The sequence below is a fragment of the Helicoverpa armigera genome, chromosome 19, assembly GCF_030705265.1.
Source record: "Helicoverpa armigera isolate CAAS_96S chromosome 19, ASM3070526v1, whole genome shotgun sequence".
NCBI lineage: Eukaryota > Metazoa > Arthropoda > Insecta > Lepidoptera > Noctuidae > Helicoverpa > Helicoverpa armigera.
The window spans coordinates 10,170,797-10,191,145 of NC_087138.1; the positions used below are offsets into that span (position 1 = coordinate 10,170,797).

The 20,349-nt window shown below is 33.3% G+C and overlaps 1 protein-coding gene across 6 annotated transcripts in view; it reads right to left on the reverse strand.

Annotated features, from left to right (window-relative positions):
• The window catches only part of LOC110373944 (uncharacterized), a 146,786-nt gene that overhangs the window by 21,390 nt on the left and 105,047 nt on the right, over nucleotides 1-20,349 (reverse strand). For 4 of the 6 annotated variants that reach the window (XM_049841644.2, XM_021331441.3, XM_064039538.1 and 1 more), the window contains one exon: nucleotides 4,402-4,518. In XM_049841644.2, coding sequence (XP_049697601.2) covers nucleotides 4,402-4,518 — 117 coding nt within the window. Of the gene's footprint in view, nucleotides 1-4,401; nucleotides 4,519-6,512; nucleotides 6,780-20,349 lie in introns of those variants that run through there. The other 2 variants (XM_021331442.3, XM_021331445.3) reach the window with 1 other exon arrangement.

Genomic DNA, 20,349 nt, shown 5'->3' on the forward strand with positions numbered 1-20,349 from the left:
GTTTGCGTGGGTGTAGGCCATGCCTTATGGGGTGATTGTGACGTAATAATGTTTGGGGGTAACTGAACCTATGGTTTTGTTACTATAACTTTTCTTATGACTTTTTTTGCGCAACTTTTATATAATTTACACATTAGGGAATGAATAACGGTGGGCTATATGTGGGATGTATTGTCATGGATTCACTTGGTTATAAGTAAATTAATCCGATGACAATTTCTTTACAGCACCCATTTAATAGTCTTACTACGGACTTTAATAATCAATCTATCTTTGGATAAAGAATTTTGACACTAACCCCATTGAAGTAACATCAAATTCCTATTTCTAGCCAATTGACAGAACAGTATAGACAGTATACTGGGAACGACCGTTATTTCGTCGCTAGACTCCAAAACTCAAACTAATATATCCTTAAGTCTACCTCACATAGAATTCCCAAGAGTCCCATAATGAAAGTCAAACCCCATAGGTCCACGAGAAAGCCATACAGTACTGAATATTTAATACCAGCGTGGCGGTCACGGCAACTGACGTCATATGTCATGTCATAGTACTATTGATTTTATTTTAATCCTGTTATATAGTGGTAGATTATGGCGCTTCTGTTGTGTGGTAATTAAATATTATGTAGGATAGGTTTTGAAAGGATATTTCTATATTCTTCAACGTACTTGTATTCCATATTATTTTGAAGTAGAGCCCTGATGGTGAGTTCTGTATGTGGCCGTGTAATAATTAATTTATCAGGTTGATATAAGTAGGTAAAGTTTTAGTTTTCACTGGACGTTTTGATACAGGGCAGGGTCAATTAATTAATTTATGTAGGTTTTGGAAACTACCTTGTTATCTCAGGCATACCTAAAGCACAGTCGCAATTTACAGGATTCTTCCTCGCGATAAAAAATTTAATAAAGTTACGCATTTAATGCAAGAGTGCTGAAAATCCAACTCATTTTTGAGACAACTAAAAAGCCCGATAATCTTTTTAAAAATAAACAAATACTTAATAAGTAATTTACTTTTCTAAAGAAACTAACAGTAAACCGCACTATTTACGCAGTTTTCCAATACTATGTCAAAGTGCATACATTGAAGTGTCAGCCAATATAAGAACAAATGAACTGACAAGTAACCGTTAAGTTACAACGGTGCTTAAACAATGGTAGCTATAAAGTTACCGTATGACATAAGCTATACTTAGGTCTAACTTGTACACTTATAAGTAAACACCACTTTCATCCATGTAGGTACCTACACCGACAAAATAAACATCCGTTTTTGTAAAACATCTTAACTTATACAACGTGTGTCGTACCTAATCACATTAAATCAAATTCGTTAATATAGTTTTTAATATATGTCAATTAAACAAAAAAAAATTAAATACGCAAAAATAAAAAAATGAATTTTTCAAACTAAGTGAATAGAATAAAAATGTGAGAGAATTAGAACACCATAGATATGTATAAGTAAGTAGGTCGTGGTGGCCTAGTGGGTGAAGGGTCGTGGTGGCCTAGTGGGTAAAGGACCAGCCTCTCAAGTATGAGGGCGCGGGTTCCATCCCAGGTCAGGCAAGTACCAATGCAACTTTTCTAAGTTTGTATGTACTTTCTAAGTATATCTTAGACACCATTGGCTGTGTTTCGGATGGCACGTTAAACTGTAGGTCCCGGCTGTCATTGAACATCCTTGGCAGTCGTTACGGGTAGTCAGAAGCCAGTAAGTCTGACACCAGTCTAACCAAGGGGTATCGGGTTGCCCGGGAAACTGGGTTGAGGAGGTCAGATAGGCAGTCGCTTCTTGTAAAGCACTGGTACTCAGCTGAATCCGGTTAGACTGGAAGCCGACCCCCACATGATTGGGAAAAGGCTCGGAGGATGATGAGATATGTATAAGTAAAGACCACGTAGGACAACCTACACCGATCACATAAACGTTGTTTTTTTCGTGAAACAACTGTTTACTTAGGACATTGAACGTGAAAATTCATAGTGCACATTTGTTGTAGGAAAACAGACGTTTATGTTGTTAGTGAACTTGGGCCTTAGAAGAAATACTTCACATAAAAATTGTGCGACTTATGTTACATGATAGGGACTGCAAAGATGTAAAAAATAGCATACACAAGCATCATGCATTCTGTATTTAGTAATAAGAGTCAAGAATCTTCAAGGAATGCATATTGATAAGATAAACATGCAAGGATATATCAAGAAAATATGTAAAGCCTTTAACTCCAGACGGCATGGCATTCGAACAATAAACAATGTGTAGGACATTGTATAGAGTGCACTATTATCCTCCTGCCTTCATCCTAAGAAGATGATGGTAATTTTTACAGATCCTAACACGTAGGCATCAATCATCCTTTGGTCTCCAGGGTCGCAAAAACTAAGCCCATTGGAAAAAAGCTGCGGGTTGTTCGAAAGAGATACCGCGGCCCTGGTACATAAAAGGCCTACGACGGAACACGACGGTTTTTAGTCAGTAAGAGTCTGACACTCCCTCACCGCTGCTAACCCACAGCGGGAAGGGTCATTTGATGATTTTTGACTTCGTTAAAAAAAAACAAGCCCATTGAAAAAAACTTATTCCTGGTAATATACCATTTTGTTGTTGGATACCATATCAGTATAATGGACATCACTTTCTCCATTTTAACGTATGAAAAGTGAATTTTCTCTTTTCCATTCAGTTTTCATGCGGGTTGACACCTGACAATGATATCTGAGTGACATTTTACGCTCCAAATGTTTCTAATTATTTAAGAGTATTTTAGTTATTCCTGTATTATTTGTTTTCTATTACGAAATCTCTTTTGAAAATGGCAAGAATCGTCTTGATACAGTTTTCCGTTGTTACAACGTCCATTGGCCAGTCAAATAAGCATTCGTTCGTAAAGTAATGGTAGTCAGCTATTACCTGAAGACTGGAAGCTAGCCCCAAAATAGTTTGGGAAAAGACTAGGGAGACGACGATGAGGAATAAATATATTCTCACATGGATTCCTAAAATATCATTTACAGTTTGCAAATACACAACATGGTTGGTGACTACGGCTATAGAATAATAATAATGGTGTCAAAGGTCGATCAACCATGCCGACTATTCTCATATAAGGAGATCAGGCATCTGCACAGGACATATCATAGTGCATAAGCATTTGAAATATGACTTACGTAACTAATTAAACATGGACCTACTGCCCTAAAAAAATACTCCTCAGGGACTTTACCCCTTGGAGAGTTACCGCCTATTTCTTAAGTTAAGTTATAATACTTCTAATGTAACAAATGCACTAAGCCGACCTCGACTCCACTTTCACCGTTGCGTCTGACTCCATTCATTCTGCAACGCTCAATCGCGCACTCATTTACGTGTGCACGATATATGGATTAAATGTGTTATTACCTTTATCCACGCGGGTTTTTTTGAAGTTACAAGGTTTGGAGTGTTAACTTATAAATTTAATAATTAAATTAATAAATTATACTTATTAATTTTATAAATTTTAGGGTTAATTGAAATAGGTAGGAACGTTGAGACCCTCAGGCCAAAGGGTTCCAAAGGACCAACGCATGGCAAAGAACAACTTATGCGTATATATAAATAAAAGTATACTATATACATCAACAATTGTCCTCGTTAGGTCTCAGTAGATATATTCAGGTCATTAAATAATAATATAATTATCTAAAATAATATTTCCGATCGGATAAGCCGCTTATAATATTGATTCTGCTATCTTTATACTTTTATTTTTAGTAATAATCACCTAGTTTACGCAAAAGTTGATTATGTAAATCATAGATAATCCTATTATATTCGTCCGGCCTTCATGGATAAAAAATGTCGCCTTTTTAATTATGTACGGAAAAGAGACCTGTTGAATGGTATTAGAAGCCATATTTGTCAGTCTAGTAGCGTGTCATTAGTAATTTAATGATATATGTTCGTTAATTTTCTAGATTGTTAATAACCAAATTTTTGAAAGTTACTAATTAGTAGATTTTGTCAGTGTTTATTTTGAAAGCGACAAGTGGCGCTAACTGTCGCTTTCATTTGGAACTAATTAATCAGTGGTACTCAATTCCGTCACTAGATAGCGCTAGTAACTTTTGGAGCAAAATTTTGCAATTGTCACTTCATTATCTAAGTCTATAATAAAAATTTATCCCAAAGAAGATAATTTGAAAATTTTACACAATGATAGGTTCAATTTGATCTTCAGATGCCTTTCGGCATAGGCGTAACGCCATAACAGCCACAGTTGCAGAACACAAACTATAACAGTAGTTCTCGCTACCATTCATAGATGGCGCTGTACTCAAAATCACATTCCAACTCTGTGTACCAAGTTATTATTGCTGACCAAGTCCAAGTATTAAAGTTTCTTACCTTTTCAACCTTGTCAGTGGGAGGTGATGCCGGTGGGCTCTGCGGCAGGCCCAGGTCTTCATCATCATCGCTCCCGTCACCGCGCCCCCGCCGTCTGACTGCCGCCACTAACTCCGCCTATAGACAAAAGATAATAAATAAACTTTAGTAACTACTACTTCAGTAACACTCAGGAACATTTTAGCTATCTATCAGTGAAAGAATTTTGGAAATCCTCATCATCATCCTCGGAGCCTTTTTCCCAACTATGATGCCTATGTCGGGGTCGGCTTCCAGTCTAACCAGATGTAGTCCCTACCTACATACAAACTTATAAATTTTACCTCTTTATAATAAAGACGAATTCACCAGTGATTTTAATTTTGCGACGTGTTCTTCTGTTAAACTACCTAATATTATTTTGGTACACAATCTCAAGGGCCCGATTCTCCTAATTTTACGTAAGCGACATACGATTCACATTCGACTCGATTCGACTGAGATCCAATCGCGACTTGATTACGATTGAAGCGTATGTGGCATTCCGCTATTTTTTCTTTGAAATAAACGTTTTTATCATTTTCTGTCATTCAGTAATGAATCATTTTGTCTGCAAATGATTAACGATTGCAAAATGATTGTACAGCAAACTACCGTATAGACCAAAATCACCGAAATAGCAGACCAATCGCACACCAATCAAATATCAATCAAATACGATTGGTCTTTTATTAGTAGCAGAATGCCCGATATGGTTAAAACTGCTATTGCGATTCGATTTCTATTCGATTTTGACATTATTAACTTAGGAGAATCGGGCCCCAGATGATCAATCAAGTCATGTATTGGATTGTTTCTGTCTAAGAGAGACTACGTTTTTTATTTTTTTCATGACAGTATAGTAAAATACATAAATTGGCATCAAATAGGAATAGCAGAAAATGTTTTCGTTAAATAGAAATTAAACTTTACCTAAACGATTTTTTTACATTATAATAACTTATAGAATTATGTAATTTATCATGAATTATGTAAATACAGTAGCTCTTATACCACCATGGCACTATCAGTGCAAAATTCTGCAAAGTTTGTGACCCACAAACATGATAATTAGGAGCGGACAATGATAAAGATAACGCAGCTTCCTCTCTGTATCAATATATAACAGTAACTTATTATGGAGAAACGTATAATAATTTAACAAAATATTTTGAAAAAAAAGGACTACCATTGTATCCTATTGCTCATTTCCTTTGTTAAGGATTTTCTCATGCAGTCTTTTATTGTGTTACTTTTAATAGTGTATGTATATTTTCAACTGCGTATGCGTATGCATTTGCGTTTACAATAAACGTTTATTCTATTCTATTTTTTATACATAGGGACCTTCTCAATACTCGGCTAAAGGTTGGGGTCGGTTTCAAGACTTACTGGATGAAGCTGTTTACCCGTGTTTTACATGGCAGTACTATTTGACCTCCTCATCCCTGTAACCTGGTCCCCCGAAAACCTTGATAACCCTGGTTGCCAGACTTTCTGGGTTTCCCGACTGCCAAAGATGTTCATAAGACAGAAGGGGCCCATCCCATTTGACATGCCTTCCGAAACACAAAGGACCTCGTCATGACAAGATGTTACATCGAATGAACCATGCCTTATAGGTACGTCCTGAATAATGCCTTAATTAGGCAAAACGCGACAGGAAAATACATTTAAAATTATATTGTTATAACCACATCATCGTTATTCAGAATAGTACTATTGTTTTCGTATGATTTATTTATGGCATTTTCCTGACTGAACGGTTCAACAAATCTTAGTTTTTGAACCAAAGTTATGCAAACAATTCGATCTATATTTTCCTTAAATCTCATGGTTCAAAGTAAAGGAAATAATTGCGGCTGGTAGCCATTTATAAGTTTACCATTCGAGTTTGAGACAACTCTGATACTAAGGCTTATTATGTGATTAAACCTGCAGCTCACTCGATAAGAAGAAGAATGTCTTACCCATAGACATAAGTATTAATGGCTCTACCATATGACACAATGGCAATCTGCGATTGAATTTCAATCAATGGAATCCGAAATGGCGAGACATACATACTGAAATATGTGACTTCTAATACAAACCCATAATCTCGCAAGTTTTCCATCTGTGATCCAACTGAATTTTTTCTTCCATCCTTGACTCATACCCACTAGTAACGTAACTATCACTTATTTTTGGCACTTTTATATCAACATACCTTTACACTACACTATTTTATACGTCACTGAACTAATATTCCATATTTTTCACATTGGCACTATGGTGAAAACCTTGGTCTAAAAATACACCTTTATTTTTTTTCTGTTGAAATAAAACCTATTTTCAAGTCACCAGTTTGAAATTGGAACTCACACAAACTTTTTTTTACTTTTTCTATGTTATTAAGTTTCTGGTTCTAAATTAATTAATTAATACGTTTATTCGCAAAGAGATCCCACGTCCAACTAAATTGTAATAAGGCTAAAATAAATATGAACCGCTAACTAGTATTAGTCATGTCATATTTATTAGTAAAGGCACATACAGAATTATTGATAACAACGGGAAGTCGAATTAATTGTATGTTTACCGTGGAACTATTCTTCGAACCTTTTTTACAAACTGCTTAGAAATACAAATAAAATATTTGAACATAATTTAGTAGGATATTTTTGTGTCATCTTCAAAAAGTTTCTATATAAAGGATGGACCTTGAGGTTCATATATGACGGAAAATGCGTCGGGCGTATCGTCAATGTACTAACGCATCATCGGTTAGGTGTGAATAATTGAATATGTATATCTTGTCCGTTTTGACGCTACGCGACGCATGTTCAGTCAGATGTGCACCTTCCCTTATATTACGGAAAAAGTTGGAATTTACATTATTCGCTATTGTTGTATTTATTCTGTTGTTTATTATATTTATGTATATTATTTTTCCTGGAATACTTGGTAGCCAATTAATGCTAAATCTAAATTATTTTAAACTGAATGGTTTCCATACTGTGACATGTTTTGCTATGAGTAACTTTAGAACCTACATATGAGTAATTCATTAGTAATGAAGAAATTGCTCAGTTAAAAGCCATTAAAATACGGAAAAACTTTGTTTCAACCTCCTGTATATTGATTTAACAGTTTTAAGTTACCTACAACAAGTTACATAGAGAAGTACTAGGCGCTCATAGCCACCAAGAGGTAATTCTCCTAATGAGTCATTCGTTGATTCTAAACGTGATATTTCTGATTTTACGATGATTGACTCAATAAATTAATCAGTGATTCACTATGTTCTTTAAAATAACATAACTATATTGATGTTAATCATAGCGATTTTTTGATATGGTTTTTTTTTTACACCAAAACCATTTTAAATTACGTTTTTTTTTTATATATTGTACTAGTCAGTGGGTACTACCTGTGCCGGAACCAAAATATAGCCTATGTTACTCGGGACGAGTGTATCTTTTCAACTGTGAATGAATTTTCCAAATCGATTAAGTAGTTTCAGAGTAAGAAATAAATAAAATAAAGTGTTTTTTTTTTATCATATTAGTCTTTTACGGCAATTTTTAGGTATAGGTACACCTACAAGATATACACTGTGTAACATACAAATAAAATGCACATATTAAAAATCCTAAACACCCAGATACCAGGTCATCAGAACACGAAGGAGGTTGAATCATAAGCGCAGTCGAAATGTTTCGTAACTCTAACAATGGATAGGTTATTATCAAACTGTCTTATTGTTTCAGATGAACAATTCAATGTAGAACTTATGTTATTTTGGTCTGCCAAGTTTCGTATGTATGTAGGAAAAGTTTCATGCGATAAGGAGCGCTTTTATTACAATGTTTGTGGTATACCACAAACCGACACTACACGGTACCTCCTTTTTGGAAAGACGGTTGAAAATGCCTTCATTTTTGACACAATTTTGTAAAGAGTTCCCTACCCTTTAATAGTTTTGAGTTTTCTTTCTTAATAAAATAGAGATTTAGTTTTATTAAGTTTATGTTAATAGAAAAGAAAAGGCTCGGAGGATGATGGAGGATGATGTTAATAGATAGGTACGTCAGTTAAATGTTGTTTTGAGATAAAAGCCACAAAAAAAAAAATAGGACAATAATCATAGCGAAAGTCGCCTATCACAACTTGAACATTAATAACTTAATAGAAAATATTTTTTCAATCATTTTTTTTACTTTTTTTCCTCTTATCACTCAACGTCTACTTTTTTCTACTAACACTTCCCACAACACCCATAACGGACAGTAATGACACATATTCTAGTTAGCGCAGAATAACGCAGTATCGGGTGATGGTCAGCGGCCTCACCGCAACCGCAGAGAACCTTATACCTAACTAGAGCAGAACTTTAGTACGTACCTACCTGCTGCTTACGAGTTTGTTCAACTGAATGTTACCTTTACTGGGAAAATTAGTGGCTTTGTGTTAAGATTCTATGTTTATGTATGTATGTATGGTTTATCAGCCTGTATAAAAAATGTTGTTTACCATTAAAAAAAAATGACGGCTGTCAACTGCACAAGAAAAAAACGGTAAGTAAGTTACACTATGAAGGAGAGCTCGAATTTTCAATTCGTTCTGTCTTCGAAAATATAAAAAATCCATATGTTATATTTTTTACATTCCTTAAGTTACATATAAAGATTGTTCACGATCTATAAAACATATTAGAAGTAAATACAGACTACAACTGAAAATATTTTTGCTACTAAAACGTACGTAAATAGAAATATGAGTAACAAGTACTGGTAATATGAATGGTGACTGGTTTCCTATTCGCCAACGCAAGACTTAATTTACACGTCATTATCTATTTCAAGTCCTTAAAACTATGATAATAAGCTTTAAAAAATCAGTAGTGTCTTGTCTCCCTTAAGAGGCCTCCTACTGTCTCAAAACTTTTAAAGAAAAACTGTTTTAGTAGGAAGAAAGAGGGACGCCATCGAATTAACCCCTGCGAGTGCAAAGGTGAAAAGGCTCTCTCTCTAAAAAATATTTTTTTAAGACGTTCAAGTAAGCCGTCGAAAAAATAATATTCATACATGATAATACAGAAAGATCATATAGAAATCCTATATAGAAAATAGAATATACATACATATCCACATGAATGACTGTCAAAATGTATTATACAAACAATCTCCTCTATTATTATGCAATGAAAAGCAAGTCACCTATGAAAAAAAGTCTATCGCGTTTACCAAATACTTGTAACAATAAAATAAATATTTAACAAACATCAAAAACACGTAAAGCTTACGAAATACGTGAACTAGAATCCGAGATGAACATAAAAATATTAAATAATAATATGAGTCAGTTCACAGGTCGTATCCTATTGTTGTGTGGTCTAAGTTATAAGTTTACAGCGATTTGAAAAACAGTCTAACTTCATATGTGTAAAAAAGCCGGATATTTCAATACAATAAGTATTAAGTAATTCTTCTGAAAGTAGTTTTAGTGTTTTTCACCGAGATAAATATCTCTCTAAATTGTAGGAAAAAGATTACAAAGTTGATGTACCGCACAATTCGATATCACCTAGAATAAAATTACCTAATATATTAAGGCAATTTTAGTAAAATTACGCGTTGGTGTTCTAACATAGTATGTTATGTTTACTTCATCTCAATTATATTAAATTAGATTTTGTTATTTTTACTATATTTATGAGTTACAATGAACAGAACTATGTATTTTTATCATCAATTCCTTCACTCGCTATAATCCTATGCCTTACGCCATGACATAATACCTACGGAATGGAATTTCACTTTCGCGATGATAGAACAATAACACAATAGTAAGCTCAGAACTGAGCTTAGCACATCTAGGTAGAAAGGACGTTGCTCTACTTTGACGTATCTAGTATTTCTACGTCTGTGTATGTGCTGAATTTGGGAGGTGTATGAATGTGGTATTATGAAACATTAGAGTGTATTTATTTGAAGTTTTCTATCAATTTCAGTTAAAAAAGTCCTTGATTTTTTCTTGTTGTTGATGTTTTCTTAAGGCAAATCATTATCAGAAAGTCTTTAATAAACTTTCTATAGTGCTGGGTTTAAATTGATTGATATCTTTCAAATATTAAATACATGTTTAATTTTATCCAAAAAGTTGACTACAGTATTCACCAAAAGATCTAACAAAACATTCGCATTAAATACTATGAAACCTGTAATTAATCTTTCAGTTTTAGAGAGCTGTTAAGTGAATATATTACACATTGCCAAATAAACAATTGTTCTTCCTATTCTTATACCCTCGTTAGATACAGTAAAGTGTATTACACAATGTACTAATTGTATATTTTTTGACAATTACGGCTAGAACAATAAGATCCATATCGGCATAAATGCCCATAATTTTCCAACTGATCAGTTATTACTATTTTATATTATTTAAATACTTAAAAGCTCTGAGTGGCGTAGACTTATTCTAGGATCAAAGATTAAACTGTACTGGATAGGAAATAGGATAGTTTATATGCCGGACTTTTGAAGAATTCTCTTGGAAACGCGATATAACCGAACTCTACGCGGGCGAAGCCGCGGGCGCAAGCTAGTCTTTTTATAAAACATGATTATAAGACGTACTAGCTTAAGTGCTAAGTGTACCCCATGACCTTTATTTAAGGTGATGGTTTAAGCCTAGTCCAAAGTCCTAGTAAACTACTGTTTCATAATACGTTTTTCCACCACTAATAGGTATATCATAAAGCTAGTAATTATTAAAATGAAGTTGGTACCTTCCTAATCCAATTACACAAAGACAGATTGTCAGCAATCGCTCTCGAAAACGAGCGAACACACAAAATTAATAAAGCTCTGATCGCATTAACTTATAACAGTCCAATTAATTCGGAAGCTTCAAGATTTAATAACTGAAATAATTATATGATGGATTATTTTAGTAATTTAACTAATCATTCTTATAATACTTAATGAGTTTTGAGAGGAAAGATTTCTATTATATTTTTCAACTTTTATATTTCAAGACAATTTTGAGAAAACAGCTATATTGTTTTCCGTAGTTTCACCCGAGTTTCGTGAAAAATATATATAAATAATATAAAATGTAGCCTATGTTACCTGGGGATAGTGTATCTTCCCAACAGTGAAATATGTTTTAAATAGGATCAGTATTTTCGGTGTCTTTATGAAACAAGTAAACAAACTCAACTCTTTCATATATGTAGATGTAAAGTTATAGATAGTAAAGATAAGCCCCTTTTTCTTGTGCGATATAAGAAGTTATACCTATGTACATTTGTAGGTAACTGGTATTTTCTATATTGAGATGTTCAAGGTAGGTACGAGGTAAACAGGACTGTTTTATGTATGATCATGGTATTTATATTTATGTTCATCGTATGTGCATTTGTATGTTGCGAATTGTAACTATATACTATACCTGTGGATCTCTTAAATGGATGGATTATTATTATTTCTTCTTATAAACCTAAAATTCCTAGGAAATGTATTTGATACATATTTTTTCGAAAAATAAAACAGAACAGGCAGAAAAATAAGTATGCTGTCGTTAAATAACCTCTGTTTTACGCGAATTTTGTAGAGTAAAAGTGTATAAGCAGGTAGTAGTTATTTTGGTTTAGTCGGCTTCTTTATTTTAAACTGGCCTACGAAATATTCAAATTTTTAATTAAACTCTACTCAATTTACATAACTAACAAATTATAACGGAAAGGCCAAGTTATTATATAAAAGAGTTTTCTAGTAAGCATTATATTCACTGTATAAAATATGTATATAGTTTTACTGCGATTAAGTATATAAATAGTTATATAAATAGTAACGTTAAATAAACAGGTAGAGGAAAATTATTGCAATAATGATATCATGTTATTGCAAATAATAAACATATGTAGTAACTACTGAACATAATAATTTGATTTAATAGAATAACTTGTAATATTAGGTAAGTAACATTTATCCGGTCTAAAGATATTAAAATAATGAGTGTGTATATTTTGGATAGGTGTTTCACATAAATACCTACGTCTGTCAAAAATCTTAATCTAATATAATTGTAAGGTTCAAATGTTAAAAATAAAGAATTACCTAGCATTTATTGTAACATAAGGGAAAAAACATTAATCCTTCAAAAAGTCGTGAGCATACAAAATGTTTTGGTATGTTGTATTGTTCTACGAAAGCTTAGAATTGAATTACGCAATCTCTGTAGAGACACGTGTTCAGAGAAACTTACATAAGTTACTAAACAATACTTAAGGAGTTATGTATATTTTGGGTTATAGAAACCTAAGACAATATAATGGTATATAGAATTATAATATCTATATAATCTAAAAATATCGATTTTATCAACTGCATTCACAAAATGCAAACGGATCGTGCATATTTTACGAAAATATCAAGGCTGCTATGGCTCGATGATCTTGTCTATAACGGTCAAAAATATTAATTTATATTGCACATGCACATAATTTAAATATATTTACAATATTTCAATGTCTTTATTTGTACGATTTCAATTTATTAATAAAACATAAAAAAATGTATATAAAAGAGTATTCACCAAAAAGACTTTAGTTGCCAACAGCCAGGCCATGTTCCAAATAGTTCGGATAGCCTCCGAAATTCGCGCCATTTTTGTTACGTCACCACTACAAATGGCCGATAGGTATTCCAAATTTGAACTTGTATTCACATTTATTTTTTTACGTGACTAGAATTTAGAAAAAAAATATTTTCGTCCTCATTCCCCAGTTACGGAAAAAATTATAGTTATTGTAAACAATTATTATTTATTTAAATGTAAGACAACATTACTTGGATGCTGTGAAAAAAACTTAATTGCCTTATCATCACATTCTCTATGACACGTAATTGTGAATGTAACATTGAAATATGCTTTGAACACATTTTATGTTTAAACGTTGGATAATTCACGAGTCATTTCGTACCTTTTAAGTGTGAAGAGACCAAAAGCTCTTCGACCACAAGACCTTTTATGCTTAAATTAAAATTAAGCACACCTTCCCGGGCCAGACACTTATCAAAAAGCAACTTAATAAAAATTACCAATGCAAATTCACTTTCCGTAACCAAAGAATGAGAACCACAAATTCCAAATTTGAAAATCCGCGCTAAAACTTTTGACAGCTTATTTTTTTTTTTAGACACGGAAAATACGCACTGTTGCACGACAGAAAGAATCAAAACCACTGGCATTGTGAGACGAATACATACTTTGTGAAGAGAATTTTGGAAAGTAGAGGCATCAAGCGAAACGGTACTGAGCATTGAAATTAATGTATCGTCTCTTACGGCTCGTGCACAGTGGCGAATTACCGTGAAATAGTGGTATTTTTCTGCAATGTGATTTGTGACTTTTTTCCCGAAGATCCGATGGAACAATTAGACATTGTATCAGGTGATTAGCGTTCAGCGAATTGTTGAAATCGAAGAGTTTACAGATTAAATGGCCTATCGATTTTTCTGTAATTTGATGATTGGGTAAATAAAATTCCTCTTCACTCACGATCACGAACTTAAACATAAATCCTTAAACATTGAAAAAAATACAAAGATAAAGGTGGGGCTTCACTGTGTATGAGCTTTCTAATGCCAGGTTACTTAGCACCCTAATAGGCAGTCTATCAATTATTTAAAGTAAATTAACAGAAACAACAAACTCTAATTAAATTGGTTAACATTTTTATACCGGCTGAATATTGTTACTTATGGGAATTTCCTAAAACCCAAGGGACATTTTCATTTCTTAAAGACGCCAATTACACTGAGTTTGTTACTTATCACCAACTTAACCTAATAACCAGTGTGTCCATCACCTAACGTGCTTAACGAACGTGAAAAGAGCGGCGTCGGATGAATTTGGAGAGCATTGCGCATGCGTCCACTAGCTCTGCCTGACTGCAGCTAGTTAGGAAGTAGCACTTCTGGTATTTGTGAGTTGTGGTGACAGCTGAGCGATGATGCATTGGTCTAAGATTATTTATCGGCGGTTTTTATTCGTTATTATCGTATATGTATCAACAGACTGTAACACCTATTATATTTTAAAAAGAGTAACCATGGAGTTTCTTGCCCGTTGTTCTCCGTAGGAAGCTATTTTTGGAATGGGCAACTAGAATCAAACTTATTTATAATATTCGATGTTCATAAGTGCTTGTCAAGTCCTAAATGAAATAAATGATTTGATTTGATTGATAGGCATTTAACATTATCTTCATACAAATTATGATTTTCAATCTTTAATCGAAAAAAATGGATGGATCAGTTATGGAAATCCGAAGTATCTAATAAAATATCTATCTGTTTATTTGGTTACTAGAGATAGGCATTTGACATTACTTGTATGGAGTTAATGTCAAAATTAGTAGTAAGAGGCTTTGTTGCACAATGCACAGGTTAATTAGAATCACGGGAGATGTAACTCAAGGAGCGTAATAAAAACATTAAGTGTTATTACAGAAAAAAGTTAAACAGACGTTCGATACGTGTTTAAGAAAACCACCTGATTAACATTTTTGTAATAAGTAATACCATTTATCTAAAGCCGTCTCTTTAAGTCATGCGTTGTCCGGATTAACTATTCGTCAAACGATGCAATAGTGACATTTATTCGTATCGTGAGTCATCACGCTTAAAAAAAACATTATAATACTTATAAACTTTTACTCCAACAATTACCATTTAAAAATAGCTAAATATTTATAAATAGAGACTTAATTATATACTTAAACTTATTTAAAATAAAAGTGGTAGTGGATAAGTGGTATTTGCTTATACTAATGCGACAGAATAAAGTATTTTATTCCAACCAAAAATATGAAGATACAAAATTAATTACATAAACCACAATTATCCATACCAAACTGACCAAAATTACTTAGATTTCACACAAAAGCAATTTTACTTGCATTACATAAAACATAGCCACATATAGAAGAACAAACTTCTTTAGTTCACGTTATTAGAAAACTTTTATATAGGTATAACTATTAAGTTTTCATGATCCCGTCTGAAAACTATTATATTAGTTAGAAGTTCGCCTCTTTCTATGATAGATATAGTTTTCTAGTAATAACTATGGCTAATCTTTATGGGGCTCGCCTTTTCTTAACTTTGCTGATATCGGTTAAGTATTCTAATATAATAAAGAGGAAACAATTTTTTGTTTGTTGGTTCTCTAGAGGCTCCGAAACTACAGAACCGGTTTGAAAAATTCTTTTAGTTTTGTTTATATTTTATCCCGGTACGGATAGTAGTTCCTAAGGGACGCGGGTGAAACCGCGGGAAAGCGGTTAGTTAGTCATCACACGATTATCTGACTCAGATCAATTTTGATAAAAATAAGTACAGCTTTGTATTTCAGTAATATACCTTATGCACCTATTAACATCTAAGTACTAGACATGTGCTGTATGACTAAAAAGGTTTATTACAAAAAAACGGATGTTTGACACCCAATTTTATCAAGGAATTTATCACGTGAGAAAGAGTCGTAATTTCTATCAATTTGTCCAAATATCAGTTTTGCCCCGACACTTCTTAGACGTATCTAATTATAATATTTTATATGTCTAGACGGCTATAAACATATAAGATCTCGTGTTATTTATGTGCATGATATAAAGATACCTTAACATAAACCAGTTCCTTGTGTCTATATTGGGATTAGGTAACGAACTTTTTGTTCAAAGATTTTTTTTGGCAGATATTCTTTTGTCTATAGATATAGTCTATTTTAGAACAATTTTTTTTCTATGGTTTGTATTTTGATCTACTTTATTTTAGGTTATAAGAAAAAAATGTTGTTTTATTTGTCATATTTTTAAACAACGCTTAGTTTAGCTTACGGGTGGTATCTTCGGTGACTGTTCTCATATAAGGAGATCAGCCATCTGCACAAGCATTTGCGCACACACTGGTGCACTCACCATTCCTTCACTCTCATAGCCCGATGGGACGGCAATCCGACACGACCGGAGAATAAATAAGTAATAGGCAGAATGCATATTATAGTCATTCGCACTATAACAGGTAACCAATCGTTTAAATGACAGTGCAATTTCTAAGAGGCGCCAGTAATATTACGAAGAAAGTTTAACAGTCTCAAAAACAAACAAAAAAACATAAGCAGTCGTTTAAAACTGCGAACGAATATAAGATATTAAATATAGCCTCCAATCTTGTGGTTATGTAATAATTATTTTTATTAATTCCACGACTGCTCGGGTGTTTGTTTTACTTTCTTATTGTGACGTAAACACTGGATATAGACTTAAGACGTTGAATTTTAATAATATTAAGTATTTTAAACCGACTTCAACAAAAGGAGGTTCTCACTTTGACAGCAACAACACATAGGAAGTGTGAAAGAAAAGAAAAGCGATGTTTTGCAGCCTAATATGTATAAATGACTGGTGATTTTGATTTTTTTTTTATCTCCCATTAGCCGAACAGTAGTACACTGTATAATGTAAAGTTCTTGGACGTTAGTTGCTGTTAACGCTACCATAAAATCAAGCGCAGATTGAATTCGAAAATGATATTTTTGCCATGTTTAATTTTTCGTGAGAGGAATACATGAACAAGAATAATAAGCTATGTTTCAATATTTGTAAATAAATAATAATTACTTTAACTCACACTGCAATTCCTGAAAATAGTATATTTTGCAGCAGTTTTAAAAGAAGATAAATCAAGAGATTAATTGTGATAGATGCAATTCTTATTTTCCGCAACAAACTGCACATTTATATGTAGATTGTAGATGCAGAATAGTAAAAAAAAAACTATATAAAACAACTTTATCCGAGCCGACCCACGCCACCCACGCTGCGAGCAAAATAAATGAGTCAACTGCATTAACTTAGGAATTCCATCTTATACAGCTTATTCTTGCCAAGTTTTGTAGGAATATGTGCTAATATGCATTAGTTTTAATCTTATTATAATAACGTATGACATTAATCTCAAAAAAGTGCTCAAAATATCTTATACCAATATTTCATCATCTGCCTAGCCTTTTCCCAACTATGGGTCGGCTTCGAGTCTAACCGGATGCAGCTGAGTACCAGTGTTTTACAAGAAGCGAAATCCTCAACCCAGTTACTGGAGTGACAAAATACCGCTGGGTAAGACTGGTTGTCAAACGGGGGAATTGGTTCAACCATTTCTTCTTCCCAGAAAAACACATAGGAAGTGGTGAAGGGCGGGCTTTTTGGGGCTCTCTTTTGTAAACTTAATTTTTAAGCTGCTTTGAATAAATCACTTTATATCTTTAAAAAATTTGCCCTAAATATTTTGTATACACTTGATTGCAAAAAAATAGAGTAACAATTTTTTTACGTACCTTAAGTTGTGGTAAACCTATTATTAACATAATAATGAGTGTGTCATCTAACCGCAATAGACGCCGATCCTCTCTATTAACCGATATAGAAAAAGGTCATGGGCACCCATCCGTAGACTCACCGCTGCATATGACGCTTAACCTCGAAGGTCGACCGCATGTCATACAGAGTAATATTGTTCCAATATTAAGTTTTTGCAACCTTATATATGATACCATGGACTCTTGGCATCTGAGGCCTTCCTAGAATTCAGTTCACCATAAAAGAGTGTCTGTAGAGTTTGTTGCTAGGTTTTTTCCATAGGACTAACTTTTTAGTATTGTGCTCTAGGAGCTTTCGTTAAAAAAATATCTTTTTAATCCTACTGAAGTACTAAAAGTTTCAAGAGAGAATGTACCTGTTCAGAATTCATATATTAATAGAATTCAGCTTTTAACTGACTGTAAAATATAGCTTATAATTTTCCACAAAAAGTACTAAAACATTATGGTTAGTAACGTCTTTAACTACTTATAACGAGCTGTCGATTTATATCTTTTTGTTAAAGTTTTCAGAGTTAAAACGAACACGTTTGGTTTTTGTAAGCTTCGCGTGTCATTATCATGTGAAAAATTCTGTAAGACATACCAAATGCATTATTTATTTACTTCTTCTTGTACAGTTTTTTAAATAAACTTAATTAAATAATAGTTTTTTTCCAGTTTTTTTAGTTGTTAGTTCTATTTCTTGCACGCTAGTGTAAATATTCATACTGCTTTTTTTATTTAAGAACCAACCAATTGTTAAAATTAAATGTCTAAATATTTTGTTTTGCTTGAACTTCATTTAACTCTAATACCTAACATTTTAACCCATATTTACACCTTTAAAAAGGTATAATAAACATCTATTTACTTCAAAGATCCCAAACAAACATTCAACTTTTAAACTTAACCAAAACAAAGCGATGACGTAATTTCACAAAAAGAACTTCGGAAAAACAAAACAAGCCAATATATAAACTGGCCATATAAAATGTTATTGATCGGAAGCCTAACATGAGTCAGAGACAACCGAACCCAGTTTCCATATATGAAAGGCAGACGCAAAACATTAAGCTGGCTAATTAGTCTAAAATTAGCGCTATTTTAAAATTCACGCAGCCAAGGGTGGCGGCGAGACGGTCTGACGTCACTTTTTTGTTATGTTTTTAGCTGTATTTTGGTACCAGTATATTCCTTAGACTCTTTGGACGTAGTTTTAATAATGTTCTCGTCGACCTAGCCATATGAGCAAGGCTAAAAGCTTTATAAAGCTGATTCAATGCCAAGTGTATGTAGTGTACATCAGTTCAATCCCAAAGAGATTATAGCATATTAAGTTATTACTTTTACATCGATTATAACAAACTTGTACCGGTATGTAAAACAAACTTTAAATAACACTAGAACCAGAAAACTTAATAACATAAAAACCTCTTTTTCCAAATACAACACTCAAATTTAAAACACACAATATTTTTTTCGAACACAGAACACTTTTAAATTCGAAAACTTCTTAAATATCGAACATTTGAACGCCGGGCGTAGTCGCGGTCTCGGTTCAGACTGGGTGATTCATCCCATTCGTTGGAGGAAAAAAAAAATAACTTGAATTAGGTCCGCAACACACGCGAATCCAACACAACTGTGACTGTGTTCGAGAGAGCATAACTGAGCAACGGAACTCGATCTCGTGTAGATTTCGCGTTACTACATGCCAGCATTATGTAATCGTGTGCAGAAGGTTTGCGATTATCTCGATACTGGTTTTTTGAATCGATTTGATGTCCGTTCGATTGTCGATTTTTAGTCAGTTCATTTGTTTTGCTAACTACATGATAATGTGACAGCATGACGGTGTGACAGCTACATGATAATCTGTCTGTGTATTAATAAAGAAAGATGTAGATACTTGAAATCTTCTAGTCAGCGGTAAAAGGAATCAAAGATGGAAGAATTTCTCAAAGTTACTGGAAATAGGTCAAGGTTTATTACACTAGCTACATAGAACTGATACCATATAAATCTTTGTTCACAAGGGACTAATTAAAACAATTCCAACCTCTACACAGATGAGACTTTACTACAATAGAATAAAAATTACTAACTTTTGACTGCGGTTTCGCCCATGATAATAACTTAACGCACCCTTATAAAAAAGTAGTCTATACTTTCATCGATAGGTAATAATCGAGCCCTGATAAAATTTCTCAAGTTGGACTAGTGGTTTCTGGGATTAGAGCGTGAAATCAAACAAACAAACTATTCAGCAATAAAATACTTATACAGCTCGCGTTAAATAAATAAATTAACCCATTTCTGAAGTTTGACACACATTCAATGCATGTAAGTTTTGTTCATATTTTTGTGACAAATTCGCGCAATCAAAGCTTTACGATAATTGAATGGCTAACTTCAGAAGTGCAAAGTTATGGCGCGAACTTGTAAATATACATAGATATGTGGAAGCTTTTATAGCTTAACTTGATTCGCTCCACATTTGCACACACTGGAACT